Source organism: Notamacropus eugenii, chromosome 6, assembly GCF_028372415.1.
Source record: "Notamacropus eugenii isolate mMacEug1 chromosome 6, mMacEug1.pri_v2, whole genome shotgun sequence".
NCBI classification, from domain to species: Eukaryota; Metazoa; Chordata; class Mammalia; order Diprotodontia; family Macropodidae; genus Notamacropus; species Notamacropus eugenii.
The window spans coordinates 42,789,659-42,814,059 of record NC_092877.1 but is presented as its reverse complement, the minus strand read 5'-3'; the positions used below and the strand labels follow the sequence as shown (position 1 = coordinate 42,814,059).

The window sequence follows — 24,401 nt, the reverse complement described above, 5'->3', positions numbered from 1 at the left end:
AACACCCAACATCCATATGCACCAAAGTGGTATATTGAAAGATGTGATACAGTTAGTCTAGGAAGAATACTGAGAATAAATAGTGAAGAAGTAGATGACACCTCCTCCAGGTGATTCCAGATGAGGAGCATGCTTCTTCAGGTCTCTACTATTGCTACTCTTTTGGCTACCATTGACATATTGATATAAGGATCAACCTTTACTATAGGAAAAATCTTAACTTGCAATGCAACTTGAGGCTGAATTATTCTTGTCTAAATAGAGAAAATATTGTATTGTTACATTGTTTATCATAAAAGTCTTGCAGCACAACAGGACCCCAGGGAACCAAGGGATGTATATCCAAGATTGTGAACAGCCTCTATGAATTCAGTATTGGTTAAGACTCAGCTTTGGCATACATTCAAGTTTCTTTGTGGCTTTAGAAACTTCTTACAGTAAATTGGAGAGAAGGGCTAAAATGAACTTTTTTTCAAAATTAGACTAAGGATGAAATATGTTCGGAGACCATGGAATGTAACTATTATCTCTTGGTGGGCAACATCCACAATACAGGTGATAACAATTATTTTAAATGTGACCTGGGAACAACCTTGTACTGGGAAGAATCTTATACTTTTCATGGTTTGAGGACAGGATAAGAACATAGTCCACTCAAGTTTTTTTCACAAGTTATAACGAGCAAAAAACTGTTGAACTTTAAGCATGCAACATTATGTGGCTACAAAAGTTTTCAAATCTAACTCCAAACTTAACATTCAAATGATTACAACAAACCCTACTCACTATTACAATTTCTCCTGGTTAGGAAATTTCCATTTCAGTATATAATAATAAGTGCCTCAGTTGTTCCATTATATCAGGCCAAGTCAGCTCCAGCTATGCCCCACGCTATTGTCAGGTGATTTCCTTAATAGCTACCTCCCTACCATTTTGTCAACATGCAAAATATGATTCCTCAAATTTAGGACAATGCCAGTTGATTCAGAAAAAAATTATCCATTAAAAGAAAAGACATTTTTGTAGTCTTTGGAAATGGTTTCAAATTACTCTCCACAATGATTGAATCAAGGCACATCTCCACCAACCATGAATTAGTGTTCCAATTCTCCCATAAATTCTTTACCATTTATCATTTTCCTGTTTTGTGATGTTAACCAATCTGATAGGTGTGATGTGGTACCTCAGAGTTGTTTTAATTTGCATCTCTCTGATCAATAGTGATTTAGAGCATTTTTTCATATGACTATAGATAGCTTCAATTTCTTCCTCTGAAAACTGCTTGTTCATATCCTTTGACCATTTATCAGTTGGAGAATGATTTGTATTCTTGTAAATTTGACTCAGTTCTCTATATATTTTAGAAATGAGGCCTTTATCACATACCTTTCAACCCAGGAATAGTACTTCTAGAGTTGTATCCCAAAGAGATCATAAAATGGGGAAAGGACCCATATGTATAAAAATATTTATAACAGCTCTTTTTGTTGTGGCCAAGAACTGGAAATAGTGGGAATGTCCATCAATTGGGGAATGGTTGAGCAAGTTGTGGTATATGAATGTAATGGAATACTATTGTGTTATGAGAAATGACAAACACTTGGACTTCAGAAATACCCAGATAGACTTATATGAACTGATGCAGACTGAAGTGAGCAGAACCAGGATAACATCATATATAGTAACAGTATTTGAGGACTGTTTTTGATAGATTTAATCCTCTACAGCAATGCGAAGACTAAAACATTTTCAAAGGAGACATGATACAAATTACCATCCACATCCAGAAAAAGAGCTATGGAGTCAGAATGCAGAATGAAGCAGACTGTTTTCTCTTTTGTTGTGTTTGGTTTTGTTTAGTTTTTCTCATGTTTTCTTCCATTCCTTTTAATTCTCCTATGCAACATGACTAATATGAAAATGTGTTTAATAAGAATGTATGTGTAAGATGTAAGATTGCATGCCGTCTTGGAGAGGGAGGGGGAAAACGAGAGAGGAAAATTTATAACTTATGGAAGTGATTGCTGAAAATTGAAAACAAATAAAAAGATAAATTTGAAGAATAAAATGAATCACTAAAATAAAAATAAAAGGAAAAGACAGACACACATGGCAGGTTCCTGAATCAAAAGTTACAATGAAACCACACAGTCCAGGAGAAACAGGGCAAGTTTATGCTTGAAAACCACAAAAAGGGGGCATTGTGGTGGAGAATAGACAGTCCTTTCTAGGAACTCATTGGAAACAGAAAAAGGATGATTTGCAGCATCAGTTCAGCACGAGGCTGGTATAAGCCATCAAGGTCCACAGCTCAGCAAGGTCAGTGAGCAGACACCAGCAAAGTGTCTGAAAGTGAGTGAGACCTGTGGTTCACTGCACACTCCTGATTCACACCTTTCAGCAAACTAGCTTACTCTGTGTCCCATATATCTATATAGTAAGACAACGCATGGCAAACAGACATGTTAGTTTCAGAAGTACTTTCACAACATGTATCTCCAACATACCCCACTCTACCTCCTCACTTGCCTGATCTGGAATGACAATCAAAACAATACTGCTTTTTGTTCCTGTAAAATGTCGGTTTGTTTTCGTGAAGTTCCACTCACCAATCTCATGTAATATCTGTAACACAAATTACCGCATTTTAAACTTATGATACAACTTTTTCTTCTCCGAAGAATTGTGTTCTTCCCTCCTTTTCAGGTTTAGGGTGCTATTTAGATGAGAAGATTATATCTTTAGCCATTATTTTTCCATGTTCCCAGGAATGAAAATTCTAACATTCCAAATATAGTCAGTAGTCTCATCTCTCCACACAAATTGGCATTAATCCATGCTCACATGGCCAGGTGGTCACTCCTGATTTTGCTTTTGTCTATTCTAACTTATTAGGTGGAGAACAAATAGAGAAAGCTGAATCTATGAGATTTTCAAGAGACCAGATGAACAAAATGTCATATGTTTGGATATTGAAGTCTCTACTAGAGTTTGTGGGAAACCAAGGCCAGACCACCAGCAGAGCACTAAGTAAAGATTGGAAACCTTGATTTTACAATGAGGAGCTCAGCTACTATAAACAAGGAAGACACTACGCATTAACCATGCTACATTTAGCAGTGAAGTAGGTAGATCCAAAGCTTTGTGCTAACTGCTTTAAGTTTGAGTCTCCTCTTCCAGAGACTGGGTGATATAGAGGAGACTATGCTAATGAGTTATTGGCATGTGTTTCTAACTTTTGGTTGTGCTATATCTTCCCAGCAAATATCTCTTTAAAAAGCTAATTTGGTAAGAAGATATTAGAAAACCTGATAATACATCAAATGATGATTTTGGGGAGATATTAATTGGTACGGTAGATTGAACTTAGGCATTGAAATTGGACAGTGGTTCAAACTGATAGTATTATAAAAAGCAACATAATCCCTTAAGGATACCCTCTAGAATTTTGGGAGCAGATATAGACAGTCTTGCTCTGTGTCCCCTGACTCACAAGTACTCCAAGAGGGTGTAAAACATTATAAAGGGAAGTTATGAAGAAAAGAGGGAAAGAGGAACTAGCATTGTCAGATTTCAAATTATTCTATGAAATTTATTAGGATCAGGTTATACTACAACATGAATATTTCCCAAGCAATGTAATGTTGGGTAAAAGGTAGAATTATACCATGGAATAAACAATGCAGACTTGTAATTAAAGTTAAGTGTTAAAATAGTGCTTGGAAAAAAGTAAGGATTACAAAACAAAGGGGAAAGATAATCATTTTTGATTTGTCCATCATGTGAACCAGACAGACTAATAGGCTCAATTAAGAGAAGTGTAGGATCCAAAATTAGGAAGCTGATAATTTTGCTGATTTCTGCCTTCATAAAATCAAAAATGGAATTCCATGTTCAGGTCTGGCCTTCTTGTTTTAAAAAAAAACATCGAAAATAGGGGGGGTGTCTAGAGCAGGAGAGATGGTGGTCAGTCAAGAAGAGTTTTCAGGGATTAGCATATGCCAGATTCTTTGTTATAACTTCGATTACAGAAGAAAACAAAAAAAAAGTCCCAGTCTTCCAGAAGCTCATATTCTTTTGAGGAGGCACCATGTCAATAGCTAGTTGTACAAAAATAACAGGCAGAGTAGATGGATGATCATTTAGAGAAGTACTATTAGTTTAAGAGACTCAGAAAAACTTTTTGTACAAAGTAGTATTTGAGTTGTTTTGAGGCAATCCCAGAAAACTAAATGACAGAAGTGGGAATCAAGGTCTTTACAGCCCGTGAGACAGTCAGTGTAAAGACACAGAAGGTGGAGTATCATGCGTGGTGAAAGGGAGATGGTCCAGTGTAGCTAGGTTGGATGCTACACTGAGGGGAGTACAGTGCAAGACTAAATAGGTAAGAAGGGGTCAGATTAAGGAAATTTTTACTTTTTAAATGATTCTTTATTAATTTAATTTCTTTTTCATGACCTAAATTTCCTTCAGGATACCTCCCTTCTAATATCTCATGAAGAGGTATCACACAGGGAAAACAATACATTTTTCCAACTGTATTATGCCAGAAAGGTATTCATTGAGAAAAGGAAAGTACCCATATAGGCCAAAATATTTTCAGCACATCTTTTGTGGTAGCAAGGAATGGAAAACAAAGCAGATGTCTAGTGACAGATGAATGGCTAAACAAATTGTGACACATGAACATGGAATATGACTGTACTGTAACAAACAAAAAGTATGATTAATATAGGAACAGAGAAAAGATTTACTTGCTCTGTTACAGAGTCACAAAAGTAGAGCCAAGAACACAACACACACAATGAACATGACAATGTAAATGGAAAGAACAGTCCCCCTACCAAATCAATAGAAAATGAGTGTTGCAAGATTAAAAAAAAAAACATGGACCCAAAGAAGACCAATAAGATACTTCTCCATACACTTTTACTGAATCGCAAGACCCATGTTTGTGGAACCATGTTTGTATTTTCAGTCCTTTGTAATGAACATGGAAATTCGCCAATTAACCCATGAAAATGAAAATGAAAATATACTTTTTCTAAAGCTCTGTTTTTGCTATCACTTTCTAACGATTATAACAGTAGAATATTAGATCCTTAAAGAAAGAAAATGTTTGATTTTTTTCCTTACATGCTTAAAATATAAGACAGTACATGAGACATACAATGTACTTTAAAAATACTTGTATCGAATTGAAATCATTAAAAATTCTGGTTCCTATTCAAGAGTTTTCGCAGGGCCCCTTTTACTTCATTGTTCCTTAGACTGTAGATCAGGGGGTTCAACACAGGAATGATTACCATGTAGAAAACGGACACTACTTTATTCTCATCTGTTGAGTAACTGGATTTAGGTATCACATAAATAAATGTGAGGGTGCCATAGAAGAGAGTGACTGCTGTTAGGTGGGAGGTGCAAGTTGAGAAAGCTTTGGATCTCCCTTTAGTGGAACTTATCTTCAGGACAGAGAAGAGGATGTATATATAAGACATTAGGATAATTAGCACTGAGATCATAATTATTGACCCAGCAGTGACAGCAGGAAGAATTTCAGCAAGATAGTTCTTGGAGGAGGAAAGCTTCAGAAGTGGTGAATAATCACAGAAAAAGTGATTGATCTTATTGGATCCACAAAAGGACAGATTCAATAAGCAACCAGTGAAGGACCAAGCATTTAAAAAACCACCCAGGTAGGATACAATGTATAACAGTGTGCAGATCTTAGGAGACATGTGGGTGGAATAGAGTAGAGGGCTACAGATAGCCACATACCGATCATAAGCCATCACAGCCAGAAGGAAACACTCAGCTGTTCCAAAGATGACTGCAAAACAAAATTGAGCCACACAGCCTCCCAGAGGGATTGAGGTCTTGTCCACAAAGAAGTTGATGAGCATGAGAGGTGTCACAGAAGAAGAATAACCAATATCTGCAAAAGCCAAGTGGCTGAGGAAAAGGTACATTGGAGTGTGAAGGTGGGAGCTATTTCTGACCAATACGATTATGCAAAGGTTGCCAAATAAGGTGACAGCATAAATACCCAGAAATATCACAAAGAGGATTACACGAAGGTTTGGATCATCTGTTAATCCCAAAATGATGAATTCAGTCACAGCAGTACAGTTATTGACAGCCATCTGTCTCAGAAAGATTGCCTGTTACATAGAAGAAAAGGAGATTAAAATAGAATACCTGAATAAGATTTGGATATGTCTGCTGATGTATTCAAGAAACACTCACCAACCACCTCCTATATGCCCATCCTACTCTCCTGCTACAATACTTTGCTGCAATGTACCATGACAGGGTGCCAATAACTCTGGTATAGGAAAGTAGTGGCAAACTATTGTGCCACAAGAAGTAATGAATATCACTGCTATAAAGTAATATGAGAACACTTTTATTAACTGATGCAGAGCAAACTCAATAGAACAATTAATATGATTACCCCAATAATCATGATAGGGGAAACCACTTTGAAAGATCTCAGACCTTGGACCAAAATAGGGACAGATCACATCTTCAGAAGACCAGTGAGGAAATGTTACCTTCCACTGGTTGACAGAGTGGTGCTGGATTTGAAAAGATTGTTTAATTCTGTATTATTTATTGATCTATTTAAAAATATTTGGTTTCATCCTGTAACTGCTTTTGTCCTATAATTACTTAAGTCATTGCTCTTTGCTTCTTGAAACGATTTCAAAACTCAGCTGGCTTGTAATGGGGTAATTTTAGAAATTTAGATCCCAGCTAATCACTGATACATTCTTGCCTTGAAGATATTAGCTGCCTTGGGGAATGTATGAGAAAGCAAGGGAGTAGAGTTCTCTACCTCATGAAGCTATCTATCAAGGATGTCCAAAGATCTGGGCCACTAAGATGCACGTGCACCCACATGATAAGCACTTCCTATTCTCATGAGAAAATAAGAGTAGCCATTGCTAGCCCTAATTAGCCACCTTCCAAACCAATCATGTTGTTCCTTGCATCTCAGCTCTGTAACCAATCATGTTGTCCTTATATCTATGACATAATCTACCCTATTTTGTTTTCTTTTTGTTTTATACACCCAAAAATCTACAAAAAACTAATTTTTCTCTTGCTCAGAGACTTTGACATTGGTAAGAGCAATCCATTGATCAATTTAGAGACAGACACCATGCCCTGCTAATAAATGTCATCTTCCTCAGAGAATTGTGTAAGTTTAACTTTTTGTTCAGTTGCAGACATGACAGACTAGAAGTACAGAATGACACAACATTTTCTGACATGGCTGAACTGTTAATTTCTATTCCTTGAGTACATAGTACATACATCACTTAAAAGGAGGAAAAGTAGCTAAGTGGGTGGTGAAGAGATAGAGGAAGGAAATAACAACAGCAAAATAGTTTCAGAATGCAAAAAAGACAAAGAGGAAGAATAAGTTTACTTGAATACATGTTACATTCTTTTAAAGACTAAACTGTCTTGAAGTGTTAACATTTATTGATGCCTCCTGACTTTGAAATAAAATAATTCATTGTAAATATTACTTTTTTCCTGAAATATTCTTATTACTCCCAACTCTGAAATCATTTTACTTCTCTTCTCAATCTAATAAGAAAGATGGAACATGCTGAGATCCTGCTCAGCCGAAGAAGAAACTGATTGTAACACTCATTTATGGGTCTATTATCCACCAATTTCTTTATGACTGACCACAAGAAAAAGTCATTTCTTAACTAAACAAAAATTTGTAGAATGCTGAGTAAATTTTTCAGTGCCTCATACTTTAACTTTCCCTCAAGGGAGGACTTGGCATCCAACTTTTCTAACAAAAGAAAGACTGCCCCTATGGGCTGCCTTTTCTTTTCACTTCTAAAATTCAGAACCCCTCAATATCACCCGCTGTTGTCATTTCAGCAATCTCTAAGATCATCTTTCTTTTCTCTAGGGCCAATGTCTCCTATTTCAACCCTAAGCTTTCTCCAGTAAAAAACTCACTTTTAACTCTTAATCTTATTAATTTATGGACATTCCCTTTTCTCCTAATAATTGACTCAGACGTGTCCAATCTTATAAAACTTTCCATTTGACTCCGACATTCTTTCAAGATATCATATTAAATCTCCTCCCTTTCCCAATAACATTTCAGGAAACAACATCTAATATTCTTTAGTCCATTTCCTCTCCTCTTAATCACATCTTAACCCATTATAATCTTGTTTCTGAGCACAGCAACCCACAGAAATTATTCTCTACAAAATTACCAATAATTTGTTAATTTATAAATGATATTTTCATAAACTTCATTTAAGTTCCTAGGAGACGGGGATTGTAACAGACTTTTTACTTGTATCATTAGCACCTTGGAAAGTAGCTGGAAAATAGTCTATGCTAAATAAATACTGATGGATTGATTGATTGATTCTTGGCCTCTACCAAGCACATGACAAGGTGGACCACCAACTCCTCATAAGTTTTCATGACACTCTGCTACTAGTACTATTCTATGTGTCTGACCTTTCCTCCTCAGCCTCCTTTGCCAGATCATGATCCCTGGGTTGGATCCTAATCCTACACATGCCTCTTTCTCTAGCCTAGACTTCTCCTCTCTTTATTTTTTTTTTCAAAATTTATTTATTTATTTCAGTTTTCAAAGATCACTTCCACTAGTTTTAAATTTTCTCCCCTCCCTCCCAAGATGGCATGCAATATCACGTAAATTCTACACATACGTTCTTAATAAGCACATTTTCACATTAGTCACAATGAATAGAAGATTTAAAACAAGTGGGGAAAAGCATGAGATAAACACAGCAAAACCAGACATAACCAAAGAGAAAATACTCTGTTTCATTCTTTGTTCTGACTGCTTGATTCTTTCTCTGGGTGTGAATGGCATTTTACATCACGAGTCATTTAGGTTACATTGCCATTTACTTTGCTATTCAGACGAAAACCAACTGTATGTATTCACCTCTGAACTCCAATACAAAAATCATCAATAGTGGAACATTAATACATAAACGTCTCAAAGGCATTTGAAACTCAACAAGTTCAAAAGAAAACTCATATCATCTTCAATCTTCAATTAAAAAGTTTATTTCCATAATTTCTTATTTCTTTTCAGGACCCCTCTCTTCTTCAACATACCATGGTTTGGAATCCTGGAATTAATCTCTACTCTTCCCTCTATCTTCCCTTAAACAAGTTGCCAGATCTTGCCACTTCTTTATTCACCACATTCATCACATAGATTCTTACGTGCACTAACACAGCAATCATCCTAACTCATTTTTTTTTGTCTCCTGTCAATCAGGCCATTGAAAAAGACTCCTAATTTAAAGTCTAGTTCCTATCCGCTCTAAATTGTCCTCTAAAAATCCACAAAAATACTGTTCCTAAAGCACCTGACTGACCATATCATTTGAATACATATCTTATTGACTTAAGAACAAAATGATAATGCCTCAGCTTGACATTTATGTGCCTATGACACTTAAATCCAGTCTTCCTCTTCAGATTTATTTCACTTTGCTCTCAGCCATGTCTATACTCAGGGTCAAGTGGCCTGCCTATTCCCCAGACCCAGAATTCTACTCTGATCTCTGTCCACTTGCACAACCATGATCCAAATACACTAACTCAACTCATCTTCTTAGAGTTTCAAACTTCCTTTGTTTCTCAGCTAGTCCATCACTACTTAAAGAAATCTAATTTCTAAAACTCTGTTCCTCCATAATTAATCTTGTATTTACATACCTTTGTTAATATTTCATCCCTTCCTCTCCAATAGAATGTAAACTCCTGCTGTAAGACTGCTCTGCATTTTATTCTTTTTATCCCCAGTGTCTAGGACAGGACACACTGCATAGAGGGCCCATCAAAATATTAGTTGAATGGAAGGCAGCAAAGCACATTTGAATATCTTATATCTCATTCATGTTAGTATCATGATCAAAATAATCACAAAGCAGGAATATTAATAACTGAATATGACATTTTAAATTTCTTAAATTGCTTCCTCCCCACAATTTTTGGAAGATATTTTCATGTTAATTTCACAGATGAGGTAACTAAGGATCACAGAGGTGCAGTCACATAACCAGGATCATAGTCAGAGCCATGAAGATTCATATGTGGGACTCAAATCCAGTTCTCACTTCAAGTCCAATTCTCTTTCCATTACATCAACCAACAAATATATCTGTGAAATTTCTCATGCAAAGCCTCACTTTGAGAAGTGGAGGGAAAGTAATCACTTAAGCAACTGTATTTATGTAAACAAAAAGACTTTTACCTAAATTTACCTTGCCATGTCATGTATGATAATATACTTACTGCTTGTTTTGGTGTTCCAGGATATGTGATATAACCTCTGAGAGATCAAAATTTTACTTACCAACATGCTGTAATAATGCTCAATTCATATACCTCATTTCCAAATATTTAACAATATATGACCCAATAAGGGATCAAAAAGAAGACCAAAATTAGGAATGAATTTTATTCAGAGAGAGAGAGAGAAAGAGAGAGAGAGAGAGAGAGAGAGAGAGAGAGAGAGAGAGAGAGAGAGAGAGAGAGAGAGAGAGAGAGATGCATAAAAGACCAATACAAAAGTAAAATCAGTATAATGTTTGGCATGTTGAAGGGAATAGACAAGCTTCCCTGAAATGAACTACAAATCGATAATTAGGTCTAAGCATTTTAAATTAAAGCCAAGTGGTACCCATTGATGCAAACAGAAGATTACATTGGGCTTCAATTACTATGTTTTCATAGTAGCACCATGTTTATGTTGAGTTTCATGTTAGTAGGGGTTAAACTCTTGGGTACATTAGCACCAAATGTAGCCACCATAATTAAAATGCCTTTTGAAATCCATTAGGATTGAGTAAATTATAAACACACCAATATATGAGAAGTTCTCTAAATTCTCAATGGGCTTCATTATTTTTTCTACATTTATGTTTATTGAAGATTTTTGAAAAGTAAAAATAAACAATATAGAATAGGAGCATAGCTAACCTAGTCTGATCTGTCATCAAAGTTCTCAAAAATTATTGTGGGAGCAACATGTGGCAATTGTGCTTGTGACTATGTTCACTATGAAACTTGGTCCTCATCACCTCACAAAATTAATTGTGGTCAGGCTATAACACGTACTGATTATACATATATAAAACTGAAGCTGAAAGACCAACTCTGAAACTCAGCTTAGTAGAAACTGCTGATCCTGGAACAAAGGTACTATTCATAGTCAGGACAATTATCCATGTGCAAAGGTGGTATTGACAATCTTTTCAAGGCTCCTGATAAAATTTCACTGAAATATAAGTGCACAAATAATATATGACAGAAATTTTCCATAGGATGATTGATGTATGCTGTGAGTCAGCTGAGGGACATGAAATCCCACAATGCTCTGTATATCCTGTTTGGTCATAAATTCTTCCTTTATGCATATATCTGAGAAGGAAACCATATCATGCCTCACTTAATTGACTCATAATATTCTCATTTATGTCTTATATGAGTCTCTTTGCCAGCACTGAGGACAGGACTCTGTTGCTTTGCCCATACTTTGGTCTGGGTCACTGTCTTGGGTTCCAGAACAAGGAGAAGCAGTAGTACACCAGGGTTTATTGCCACACTGGAGCAGGGACTCTCCTTACTGTAACAGGGTGGAAAAGAATGCTTGTGGTCAATCACAAACCAAAGCACAGACCAGGAGGGTAGTAAGCACCTCTACTTAAAGTATACCACTTTGGAAGAAATGAAAACTTATGGATCCCTAGAGGTACATCTGGAAAGAGCAGCACAAGATCCCTGAAGCTTGGGACAGTGCATCCTCCATCCTGGGAGGCAGAACCTCACTTTAGCAAAGAGTTAAAAAGCAAAAATGATCACACAGCAGAACAAATTCTGATCATAGAAAGTTTCTGTTGTGACAAGAAAGATCAAAGCACACACTCAGAAGACAACAAAGTCAAAATTCCTACATGCAAAGACTCATAGAAAATATAAATTGGTCTCAGGCTACAGAAGAACTCAAAATGGATTTTAAAGATCAAGAAAGGGAGGCAGAGGAAAATTTGTAAGAGAAATGAGAATGATGCAAGAAAGTCATGAAAAAGGAGTCAATAGCTTGGTAAAAGAGGCACAAAATAATATTGAAGAAAACAGCATCTTTAAAAAAGGGACACAGCCAAATGGAGAAAGTAGTATAAAAACCCAATGAGGAGAAGACTTCCTTGAAAAGGAGAATTGGCTAAATGGAAAAAAATATTAAAAATTTCACCGAAGAAAAGAATTCCTTAAAAAGTAGAATTGATCAAAAGGAAAAGGAGCTACAAAAACTCATTGAAAGAGTAATTCCTTAAAAATTAGAATTGAGCAAGTAGAAGCAAAAGACTTTATGAGATATAAAGAAGCAATAAAACAAAACCAAAAGAAACAAAAATAGAATGCAGGGTGCAATATCTCATTGGAAAAAGAACTGACCTAGAAAATAGATCCAGGAGAGATCATTTAAGAGTTATTGAACTACGTGAAAGCCATGAGGGAATAAAGAACCTAGACAGCACCTTTTAAGAAATTATCAAGGAACACTTTCCTGATATTCTAGAACCAGAGGGGAAAATAAAGATTGAAAGAATTCATTAATACTTCCTGAGACCAATCCCAAAATGAAAACTCTCAGAAATTTTATAGATAAATTCCAGAGCTCCCAGGTCAAGGGAAAGATATTGCAAGTAGGCAGAGAGAAACAATTCAAGTATTACGGAGCCACTATCAGGAAAAACAAACTTAAGCAGCTTTTATATTAAAGGATCAGTGGGTTTGAAGGGTAAAGTGGGTTATTTTATAGGGTAAAGGAACTAAAATTACAACCAAGAGTCACCTACTCAGCAAAACTGAGTATAATCCTTAAGGGCAAATAAATATACATTCAGTGAAAGAGAGGACTTTCAGACATTCCTCATGAAAATACCAGAGTTTAATAAAAATCTGACTTTCAGATACAAGACTCAAGAAAAGCATAAAGGTTAAAGAGGAAAGAAATATCATAAGAAACTAAATTATATTAAACTATTTATATTCCTGCTATTTATCTTCTCTGATTTTCCTGAAGACAATTCACATTCTACTTTTTGGAAGAAGTTTTTCCTCTCTACCTAACACTAACTTCAACTCTAAGATTGTTATTCATCTACTCTATAATTTGTATGCATCTAGTTGTTTGCATAGTGTCTCTCTAAATGAAGTGTGAGCTACTGGGAGGCAGGAATTTTTTTTGCTTTTTTTTTGTATTACATGTTATAGCATACAGTTGCCAAATAACAAGCCCCTAACATCCTTGTTAAAGAGTGGAGTCTGGGAAGATGGCAGAGTAGGTCAAAAAATTTCAAGCTCTCAAGATTTTCTGTGACAAAAGAGATAAAATAGAGACTCTGGGCAAACATAGAGCAGTGAAATAAATAAGACTAGGGGCAGAAGAGGAGTTCTCTTGGGACAATCTGAGAATATATAAAGAAAAAATCCCAGAATGAGATTTCCTCCCTGTAAAGAGTAAACTATTAATGGCAAGCTGTTTGAACAACAAGCAGCAATCCCAGGGATTAGCTGGTTTGAAAGATTGCCTCTGTCCAATCACAGAAACTTTTACGCCCAAGGATAGTGACAGGAGTTGGGCATCTGGCCTGAATAAGGCTGCTGACAAGGAATGCTAAACACAACTGTACTGTGGAGAGCTTTGGGGCAAGGAGGAACAAGCACACATCCAGTGAATGCAGAAGCAGTAGAGCTGAAAGTCTCTGACTGTAGGCAGTTAGAGGAGGCTGGAGGTCTTGATTTGAGTTCAAGGTCAGAGGGGAAAAATAAGGAGGATTAGAGACCACAGGCGCCATCCCCCATTCCCCAAGACTAGAGGTGATTATAACAACTAAATTATGACAAAATATTGTACAGGCAAAAGAGAAAGAATCCAAACAGAGAGAGCTACTATGGGAATAGAGAAGATCCGGATTTGTATTCAGAAGAGGATACTGAAGTAAAGAAACTCTCTTTTACTTCAAATTGTAATGTCAAATGGTCACTTGCCCAAACATAATTCGTTGAAGAACTTTAAAAAGACTTTAAAAATCATATGGGAGAAATGGAGGAAATTTTAAAAGAAAAATAACAATAATCCAAAAAAACCAAGAAGGTAATGAAAGGAAACTCAGACTAACTAGAAAAGAAGATCCAGAATCTTAAGGAAGAAAATGACTCCTTTAAGATCAAAATTGGGTAAGAGGAAGCCAATGGATTTAGAAGAGATGAAGAAATAAAAAAATATATATAAAGAATGAAAAAATGGAAGAGAATGTGAAACATCTCATAAGAAAAGCAATGGATCTGGAGAACACATCAGGAAGAATCTTGATGCAATAATACAAGAAATCATTAAAGAAAAGTTTCCAGCACCAGAACAAGAGGGGAAAGCAGAACTAGAAAAAAATCCAGTGATCACCACTTGCAAGAGAATCTACAAAGAAAACACAGAAATATTACAAGTTAATTCTGAAACCCCCAGATCAAGGATAAAATATTACTATCCACAAAAAATTTACATTTGAGGGTGTCACAATTAGAATCCAGAAGACCAAGTGTTGGCAACATTAAAAGATCATAGGTCTTGGACCACTATATGTAGAAGAGCAAAAGAACTGGATCGCCAGTCAAATTATCATACCCAGAAAAGCTAAGTATAATTCTGAATGGGGAAAAAATGGACATTTGATCAACTGTCAGACTTTTAGGACTCTGTTTAAAATAACCTGAAGTCAGTAGAAGATTTGACATACAAAAGAAATATAAGATAACATACCAGTGACCAATTACAAAGGACTAAATAAGGATAGAATATTTACATTTTATGTATAGAAAACCTAAAACATGACTAAGATTGTTACCAGTAATTGGGCTGATTATAAGAAAGATTGTGTAGACCTGAGTATAATATGCCTTCAAAAAGTAAAGCCATTCAATAATATCTAAAAAGGTAGTTATCTTATACCAATGAGGGGCAAGAGGAAGAACAAATACAGAAGAATTAGATGGGGGAGGTGGGCTGTTAGTTCTGGAAACCCACCTTCATTGGGAATGGTTTTGAGTTGAAAATACATATATATGTAGAAGAGTATAAAAGTTTTCTAAATTTATAAAAAATAAAATTCTAAGAGAACAAGGAGGGGGGAGAAGATGGAGGGATCTTTAGAAGAGAAAGTGAGGGAACAGATACAAAAGGAGATGTGGAAAGGTCTTTAGATTTCGGGGAATGGGAGGATAAGGGACGGATTGCTGGAGTGGAGGTAGGTTAAGTAATAGGAGAGCAAGATAGCAGGCAGAAGCAAAATAGAGCAGTTAGCAGAGATAGGAGAAAAGCGATATGCACCAACATAAAAACAAGATTAGGAATAGAATCTCTTAGGGAAAGTATGTGTTTATATGTGTATGTATGTATATATGTATGTGCATATGTGTATACCTATATGTATATATGAATACCTATATAAACATATCCATGCTCAATTGTATCCTTAGAGTAGTAGGTAGGGAGGAGGAAAGGGGAAAAAAGAATAAAGTAAAAATGTACAGCAAAGCCAAAAGAAAACCTGTAAGAAAGCAAAGAAAAGCTTTCAGTATAACATCCAGTATTTAATATACAGACTTTCTTGAGACGATAACTTATTGCCATATATTCTCAATCTGCTGCTGTGTTCTGCTATGCACAGGACATGTTCTTTGATTTTATATAAGTTTATAATGTTTCTTTTTTTATATGTATTGAAGTTTTAGTATCTGTTTAAAATTGAAAAAGAAAAAAAATCATTGCTGACTGGTGACCAACTTGATTATCCTCCTCCAGATGCTCTCCAAATTTTCAATATTTTTTTAAATGAAGAGGTCAAAACTGAAAATAACGTTCCACAACTGGTGTGATTATGGAATAATCTAGTGGTGCTATCAGCTTCCCAATTTTTAAATAATATTTTTTCCAGTTATAGACAAAAATTTTAACATTTGTATACTTTTTTTCCAAATTAGTTGGCAGAGGTAGGCAAGTAAACCATTTCATGCATGTGAGAAAGCCAGTGTAAAGACCTAGAACATGGAGTGTCATGTGCGAGGAAAGGCAAATAACTCAATGCAGATAGATTGAATACTGCAAGCATGGAGGTAAGAGCAAAAAGGGAGGAAAGAGCAAGATTGTGGAGATTTTTATTTTTTATGATTCTTTATTGATTTCTTTTGTTTTAACATAACCTAAATTTCTTCTCGTATCTCTCCCATTTTCCTTCATAAGGAGTTATCCCAAAGAAAAATGAATATATTTTATAGGTGCATTATGCCACAAAGGTGGTCACTGATTAAATGAAATTTCCTTCATAGATAAAAGTATTTACAGGATCACTTTTGTGGTTAGAAAAAACTAGAAACAAAGCGTATCACCCATGATAAAAGAAAGTCTAAACAATTTTTTTCTTATGAACCTATGTAATAATACTGGGCAGTAAATATACGATTAATACAGAAACAGGAATTATGTACATAACCTGATACAGTGATGATAGTAGAGCTAAGAAAACAACACACAATGAATTTTGTTGTTGTCATTTTAATCATATCTGACTCTTCATGAATCATTTGGGTTTTTCTTGGAAAGATACTAGAATGGTTTGTCATTTTCTTCTAGCTCATTTTAGAGATGATGAACTGAGACAATAACGATTAAGTGACTTGCCTTTCCAAAACGCATTAATTAGTATCACTTAATCATAACCATTATACCAATAGAATATTAAATCCTTAAAGGAAGGGAATGTTTCATTTTTGTACTTACATCCATGAAACTGAACATAGTGCCTAAGATGTAGAATGTACTTACATGCTGTATTGAGTTGAATTCATGAAAAAAAGATGTTTCCTACTCATCAGTTTCTTCATTGTCCCTTTTACTTCATTGTTCCTTAGACTGTAGATCAGAGGGTTCAACATAGGGATCATTATAGTGCAGAAAACAGACACCACTTTATTCTCACCTGTAGAGTAGCTAGATTTAGGCATCATATAAGTGAATATGATGGTCCCTTAGAACTGAGTGACTGCTATGAGGTAGGATGTGCAAGTTGATAAAGCTTTAAATCTCCCTGATGTGGAGCTTATCTTCAGGACAGAGAAGAAGATGTATATATAAGAGATTAAGATAATTAGCACTGTGATTATAATTACTGATTTTTTCAGAAGCAGGAGGAAGAATTTCAGTAAGACCATTTTTGGCAATTGGAAAGTTTCAAAACTGTGAATAATCACAGCATTTGGGATATAACCCTCTGAACACCTTAATACCAAATATAACCTACATCATTAAAATGCCACTTGAAATCTACTGGAATAGAAAAGTTACTAACACAGAGATAAGTTGTCTGAGAAGTTTTTAAATTCTCAGGGTCTTCATTTATTTTTTTTCTCTTTGTTTATTCTGGATTTGTCAAAAGTGAAAAAAAAAGATTGGATAACAACATAGCCAAACTAGCATGATGTGTCGTAGAAGCTGTCAACAACTGTTCTGTGGGCAAAATGTGACAATTGTAGTTGTGACAGTGTTGACTAGGTATGAAACCTGGCCCTCATTACCTTACCAGATTTGTTTTCGTCAGCCTATAAAAAATACTGGTTATATACTTCTGCACAACTGAGGCTGAAAGGCATTATGAAATTCAACTTAATAGCAATTATAGATTGTAGAATAAAGGTACTATTCACAGTAACGATAGTTACCCATATGTTAAGACAGTATGGACAATCTTTTCAAGGCTCCTGATAAATTTTTCCTGGAATGTATGAGCATTTGTGATATATGACATGAAGATTTTCCAACCTACACTTGACATATGTTGAGTCAGCTGAGGGTGAGAAGATAAGGATCATAGACTTCATGGTCATAAAAGGGAATATGAGGTTCTTAACTTGGTAAGGTGATTTGGTTTTGTCCACTCTGTTTCTGAAACAGAAAACTTTAGGAAGACATCGTTATAAAGACTTGCATGTGTAATAGCCTATCATGCCTCAGAACACAGTGGGAAATATTGGAGCTTGGGTAATCAACAGCTTTACAGCTCACCTTTACTTTTGTATTTTGATTTCAAGATATTAAATAACATTTCATTTGAATGAATGTTTTGGAGGAAGGGTCAAATTATGGAAAAAAGCAAGATGAAAGATCCTGTGAGTGGGATCTCTTGAGCTGGGCAAATTATGAGTTATAGAAATATCCAAACTCATAGAGAGGAAACCAGGAAGAAGCTAGGGAAATACAAAGATTTGGAAGGTCTAAGAAATGGGAGTACAATCTGCACATTTTTTAGAGAAAAACAAAAAGTAGATTCTCAGGGATGCAACTTTCTGGGACCTTATACACATTTTCATTTGAGTGATGTAGTGCATCTAAACTTTAGGTCACCACCTAGTGGTTGTCTTAGACATACTATCCAAAGTCATTACTCCAGAGTTATGTGAAACTATTGTTTGAACCAGGCAATTATATCACAAGCCTTTGGACTTTTCCATTTCTTACTCTTGAACCACATTTTCCAACATATTTTTCACTCTTTTCACCTATGTTCACTTTTACAGTTCAATAACCTATCTTTAAATTAGATGGTCTTTGTAAATTGTTTGTATTCCCTATTGGCTCATTCTTTGGAAAAGATATTTTTCTGTACTCTTAATTTTTATTTTTTTATTAATTTCATACAAACTTTTTCAAATTTAATGTTTATTATTTATTCTTCTTAAATTTTGATTTCTAAACTGTCTCCCTCCCTTATCACCTCACCCTAGAGTAGGCCATCATCTGGTCTGTGTGTGTGTGTGTGTGTGTGTGTGTGTGTTGTAGTGTGTGTGTAAAACCATACTATGTATACCTCAATTTAATCAGCTTTTTCTCTGCAGGTAAGACATCATACTTTTTTATAAATCCTTTGTAGATGATTTGAATATTTATAATATCAGAGTAACTTATTCTTCATATAATATTGCTGTTAATGTATACAGTGTTTTCTTAGTTCTCCTTGTTTCACTTTTCATTATTTAACGTGTCTTTCCATTTTTTCTAAAAATCAATCAGCTCCTCATTTCTTACACCCCAGTAGTGTTCCATCACAATTGTATGCCACACCTTGTTTAGTCATTTCCCAATTGATGGACATCCCTTGAAATTTCAGTTCTTTGCTGCCACAAAAAGAGTTGCTGTATATATATATATATATATATATATATATATATATATATATATATATATATATATATATATATATATATTTAGAACATATATATTCTTTTCCTTTTTCCTGATCACCTTGGTAAATAGATCTAATAGTGGTATTGATGAGTCAGAGAGTCTAGACAATTTTATAATTCTTTGGGCATAATTCCAGATTGCTCTCCAAAATGTTTGAATCACTTCATGGTTCCACCAACATTGATTGTATTCATGTCCCAATTTTTTCACATCCCCTCCAGCATTTGTGTTTTTCCATCTGTCATTTTAATCAATGTGGTAGATATAACAAGGCATCTCAAGGTTGTTGTAATTTTCATTTCTCTAATCCATAAATACTTAGAGAATTTTTACATGACTATATAGTTTGGATATCTTTATCAAAAATGGTCTATTGATATCCTTTGATAATTTATCAATCAGGAAATCACTTGTATTCTTATATATTTGATTAAGATCTTTACATATCTGAATTATGAAACCTTTACCAGTCTATAAAAATATTTTTTTCTAGTTTTCTACTGTTCTTCTAATCTTTTCTACTTAGGTTTCATTTTTTAAAATTTTCTTTATTTAATATAAATGAAATTATCCACATTGCATCTCACAATATTCTCTATCTCTTGTTTATTTACCAATACTTCTCCTATCCATAAATGTAATAGGTACTGAGTGCCATATTCTCCTAATTTTCTAACAATATATACCTTTATGTCTAGGTCATGTATTCATTTTAACCTTGACTTTGTAAATGGGTAAGATATTGGTGCTATGGAGGAGAATCATCCAGGGGTAAAGGTAGTATTGACAATCTTTGAAGGCTTCTGATAAAATTTTTCTGGAATATAAGAGCATTTGTGATATATGGCACAGAGACTGGCATAAAACAGTTGACATATGCTGTGAGTCAGCTCACAGCCAGAAATAAGGAGATAAAGATCATTTACTCCTTGGTCATGAAAGGGAAAGAGATTCTGAAGTTGGTATAGGTCCTTTCCCTTTCCCTTTGATTTCATTGGGGCACAGATCTAGGAATAGTATTGCTGAGTATGCACAGTTTGATAGTTATGTTCTACATTGTTATCCAGAATGTTTGGATCACTTCACAACTCCATCAATAGTACATTAGTATTCTAATTTTCCTATATTCCCTCTACCATTTGTCACTTTTCTTTCATGATATTCAATCTGAGAGCTGTGAAGTAGTACCTCAGAGTTGGTTTAATTTGCATTTCTCTAACCAATTGTGATTCAGTGCATTTTTTTATATGCCTATAGATAGCTTTCATTTCTTTTTCTGAAAGCTCCCTGCTCATATCTTTGGAACATTTATGAATTGGGGAATGACTCACACTCTTATAAATTCGTCTGTTCTCTATATATTTGAAAAATTGGGTCTTCATGAGAGAAACTTGGTTTTTTTTTTTCCATTTTTCTGCTTTCCTTCTAATCTTGGCTTCATTTGGGTATTTTTATGCATTTTTTTAAAATTTTGTGTGATTAAAATGATCCATTTTATGTCCCATAATAAAAAGTGAAAACTCAGTCTTGGCATATATTTACCTGCCTCTGCAACTTTAGAAATATGTTACAGTAAACTGAAAAGAAGGTCTTCAATGAGTCCTTTCTTATAATCAGACTTAGGCTGAAATCTCTTTAGCGACCATGGAATATAACTGTTATATTTTGGTGGGCAGCATTTTCAGAACACGTGCTAATAGTTATTTTGAATGTGACCTGGGAAGAAGCTTCTTTCATCTTCTATTTATTATGAACTGAGTTCATAGACAGGAATATAGCTCATTCAGGATTCCTTTTTCACAACTTAGAGAAAAAATTGTTGAACTTTAAGCATGTAACATAAAAAAAAAAAGTTTACAAAAAGTTTCATGAAAGTTTTCAAAGAAAGTTGACCTCAACATTCAAGGTAAAATGATTCCAGTCAACTCTACTAAACATTAATATTTTTCCTATTTAGGAAGTTTCCATTTGAGTATACAATAACAAGTGCCTTAGTTGTTCCTCTACATCAGAGCAAGCCAGCTCCAGATATGCCCTACACCACTGCCTGCCCGTCTCTGCAAGAGCTATCTTGCCACCATATATACCTCCATCATATCCCATTCCACTTTCTCACTTGTCTGATCTGGAACCATAATCAAAACCACTGCTCCTGCTCCTCAAAATATGTCAGTTTACTTTCCTAAAACTCCACTCACTAGACCTTTGTAATGTCTGCAACAAAAATTAACTCATTTGAAGCCTATGGTATGATTTGCTGTCCCCAAAGTTTCTTTGGTTCCTTCTTTTCAGCTTTAAGGAGTTTTTATATGAAAAGTGATAAGTTCAGTCACTATTTCCCAAATCCTCCAATCAGGAAAACTCCTAACATTCCAAACACTTGTGTCAATGGACTCATCTCTCCACTCAGGTTGGTGTGAATCCATGTGCACGTGACCCTGTAATTGCTTCAGCCTTTGTTGTGCCCATTAAGACTTGTTCACATGTGAAAGGACAATTAGAGAAGTGTAGGACCATGTGAGTTTCAAAAGGCAAAAGAGCAACATGCCAGAGGTTTGGATATTGGAATGTACTCAAGATGGCAGACAGAGATATATCCTTGTTCTATGGGCCCTGACTTATTAACTTGTGTGTGTGCGTGCATGTGTGTGTGTGTGTGTGTGTGTGTGTGTGTGTGTGTGTGTGTGTGTGTGCGTGTGCGAGTTGGGAAAAGTGTCCCAAGAACCTAAATGAGCTGCTCAATAATATAAAGGGAAATCATGAAGAAAAAAGGAAAGAGGAACTAACAATGTCATATTTCAAATTATTCTATGAAGTGACTATGATCAGATTATATAAAGAAGTGATTATTTTCCAAATGATATCAGGTTAGAGAGGCTAGAATTACAGCACAGAATAGACGATAGACAATGCAGAATTATAATCAAAGTTAAGTGTTAAACTAGTGTTTGAAAAAATTAAAATTACGAAGCAATGAGAAAGGTCATCAGTTGTGCACAGTTCATCATGTCAGCTAGTAGCACTAATGGAAATTCAGGTTACATTAAAAGAAACAAAGGATCAAAAATTAGGAAGCTGATAATTTGACTGGATTCTGCCTTAATCAGACCAGTTATGAAATATCATGTTCAGGCCTGGACTCTTCATTTCAGCAAAATATGGAAAATCTAGAAAGTAATCAGAGGAGTGGGTTAACAAAGTTTTTAAGGACTTGCTATATGCCAAGATCTATGCTATTACTTGTAAAACTGGGAAAAGTAAAAACAATAAAAGCAATAAATAAAAAGCTATAATAAGCAAAAACAACAAGAACAACTAATTAAAACAGTCCCTGCTTTTCAGGAGCTCACAGTCCATTTGCAGAGACCATATACATAACCAGGTACATACAAATTATAGGCTGAATAGGTGGAAGATCGTCATAGCAAGGAAATTAAGCTAGGAAAGACTTCTTGCAGAAAGTGGGCATTGAGTTGTCTTGAGGAAATCCCAGGAAACTAAGTGACAGAGGTGGGAGAACAAGGCATTTCAAGCCTGTGAGACAGTCACTGTAAAGACACAGAAGATGGAGAGTCACATGTGGGAAACGGCAGACAGTCCAGTGTAGCTAGATTGGACAATCCATGGATTGGAATAAAATGTAAAATTATAAAGGTAGGAAGAAGTCAGGTTGAGGAAATTTTTATTTTTTAAATGATTCTTTATTGATTTCTTTTGTTTTTCCTGACCCAAACTTCTTCTAATATCTCTCCCTCTTCACTCTTCACAAAGAGTTATCACGTAGAGTAAAGAATATAATTTTACCGGTGTTTATGCCACAAAGGTAGTGCTTGAGAAAAGGAAATTCCCCACATACTCTAAAATATTTCTGTTACTTATGTGATACAAAAGCACTGGAAACAAAGTCAATGACCAGTGATTGAGGAAAGGCTGAACAAATTATGACACATGAACATAACAGAATACTTTTTATTTATTTTCTTTTAAATGTATGTAATAAAACAAGCATTTTCATAACGTAGTGCAATAAAAAACCTAATTTCATATGAAACTGCACATCTATTATACACAATTTGTTATTCCTTTTAAATATATGATAAAGTTATCATGCAATTTTTTCTTTTTTTTCTTTTTTTCTTCTCAACCCTCAGATACTGTTGCCATTAGACACAAATGAGTACACATACACAATTATTCTGCACATATTTCTATTTATCAGTTATTATTCTGGATGCAGATGGCATCTTTCTTAGACAAAGTGACTTATTCACTCACAATCATTCTTAAAACTATAACTTTAATGTATGCAGTTGTTGGGATTGGAAGCTCAATTCCGTGTGGACAGTCTCGGGCAGGTAAAGGTGGGAGCTTCTAAATTTTAGAGCTCTCACAAGACCCCCCCAGGAAACGGCAGGGAATCGAGGTGAACTGAGCTATCTCGAGTAATTCTGCCTCTTCCCGTGAGAAACGTGATGGGAGAGAGATCTCCCCGCCCTCGAGATGGTCCCGGATCTGGGCACACCTAGTTACCTAACAGCACGGTATTCAGATGCAAACTATGCGGCTGAAGGTTAAGGATTGAGGAAGCCTGAAAGCTCTCTTAGCACGTGAGGAGCCAAGAGGACAGTAGGCTCCGCTTCCCTTCTTTCCTCTCTCCCCTCCTCCTCTCTCCCCGCTTGTACTTCTACTTCCAATCCCTTAAGATCCTAGCCTCCTTAGGAAATCTCCCCCTCTTCCTCCTAAGGAAGACTCCCCTGCACTTGTAACCGAGACCCTGAAATAAAGCTCAACCCTTGTTCGACTCTGGAACGTCCTTTCTCTCATATGAGCATCCGGTTTTGGTCAACCGAAGACCTCGGAGGTGAGGTAAGAAGACTCGGGTAGCCCACACAGGCCTCTAGGCCTGGCATGCAGTATTCTCTTGGTTCTATGTATTTCACTTCATTATACAGGGCAAGTCTTTCCATATTGTGGTAAGATCACTGAGCTCATAATTTCATATAGCACGGTAGTATTCCATCACAACCATATTCTACATATACTGTTTCAGCCATTCACCAATTGA

General features: G+C 35.4%; 1 protein-coding gene across 1 annotated transcript; it reads right to left on the bottom strand.

Moving 5' to 3' along the window:
- Positions 1–5,207: 5,207 nt before the first annotated feature.
- LOC140512037 (olfactory receptor 5P3-like) lies at positions 5,208–6,143 on the bottom strand. The gene has a single exon (XM_072621409.1). The coding sequence runs from the start codon at positions 6,141–6,143 to the stop codon at positions 5,208–5,210; it is 936 nt and encodes a 311-aa protein (XP_072477510.1).
- Positions 6,144–24,401: the final 18,258 nt, after the last annotated feature.

Excerpts from the sequence above, each read along its gene's own strand:
- LOC140512037 (XM_072621409.1), bottom strand. The coding sequence starts at position 6,143 with ATGGCTGTCAATAACTGTACTGCTGTGACTGAATTCATCATTTTGGGA.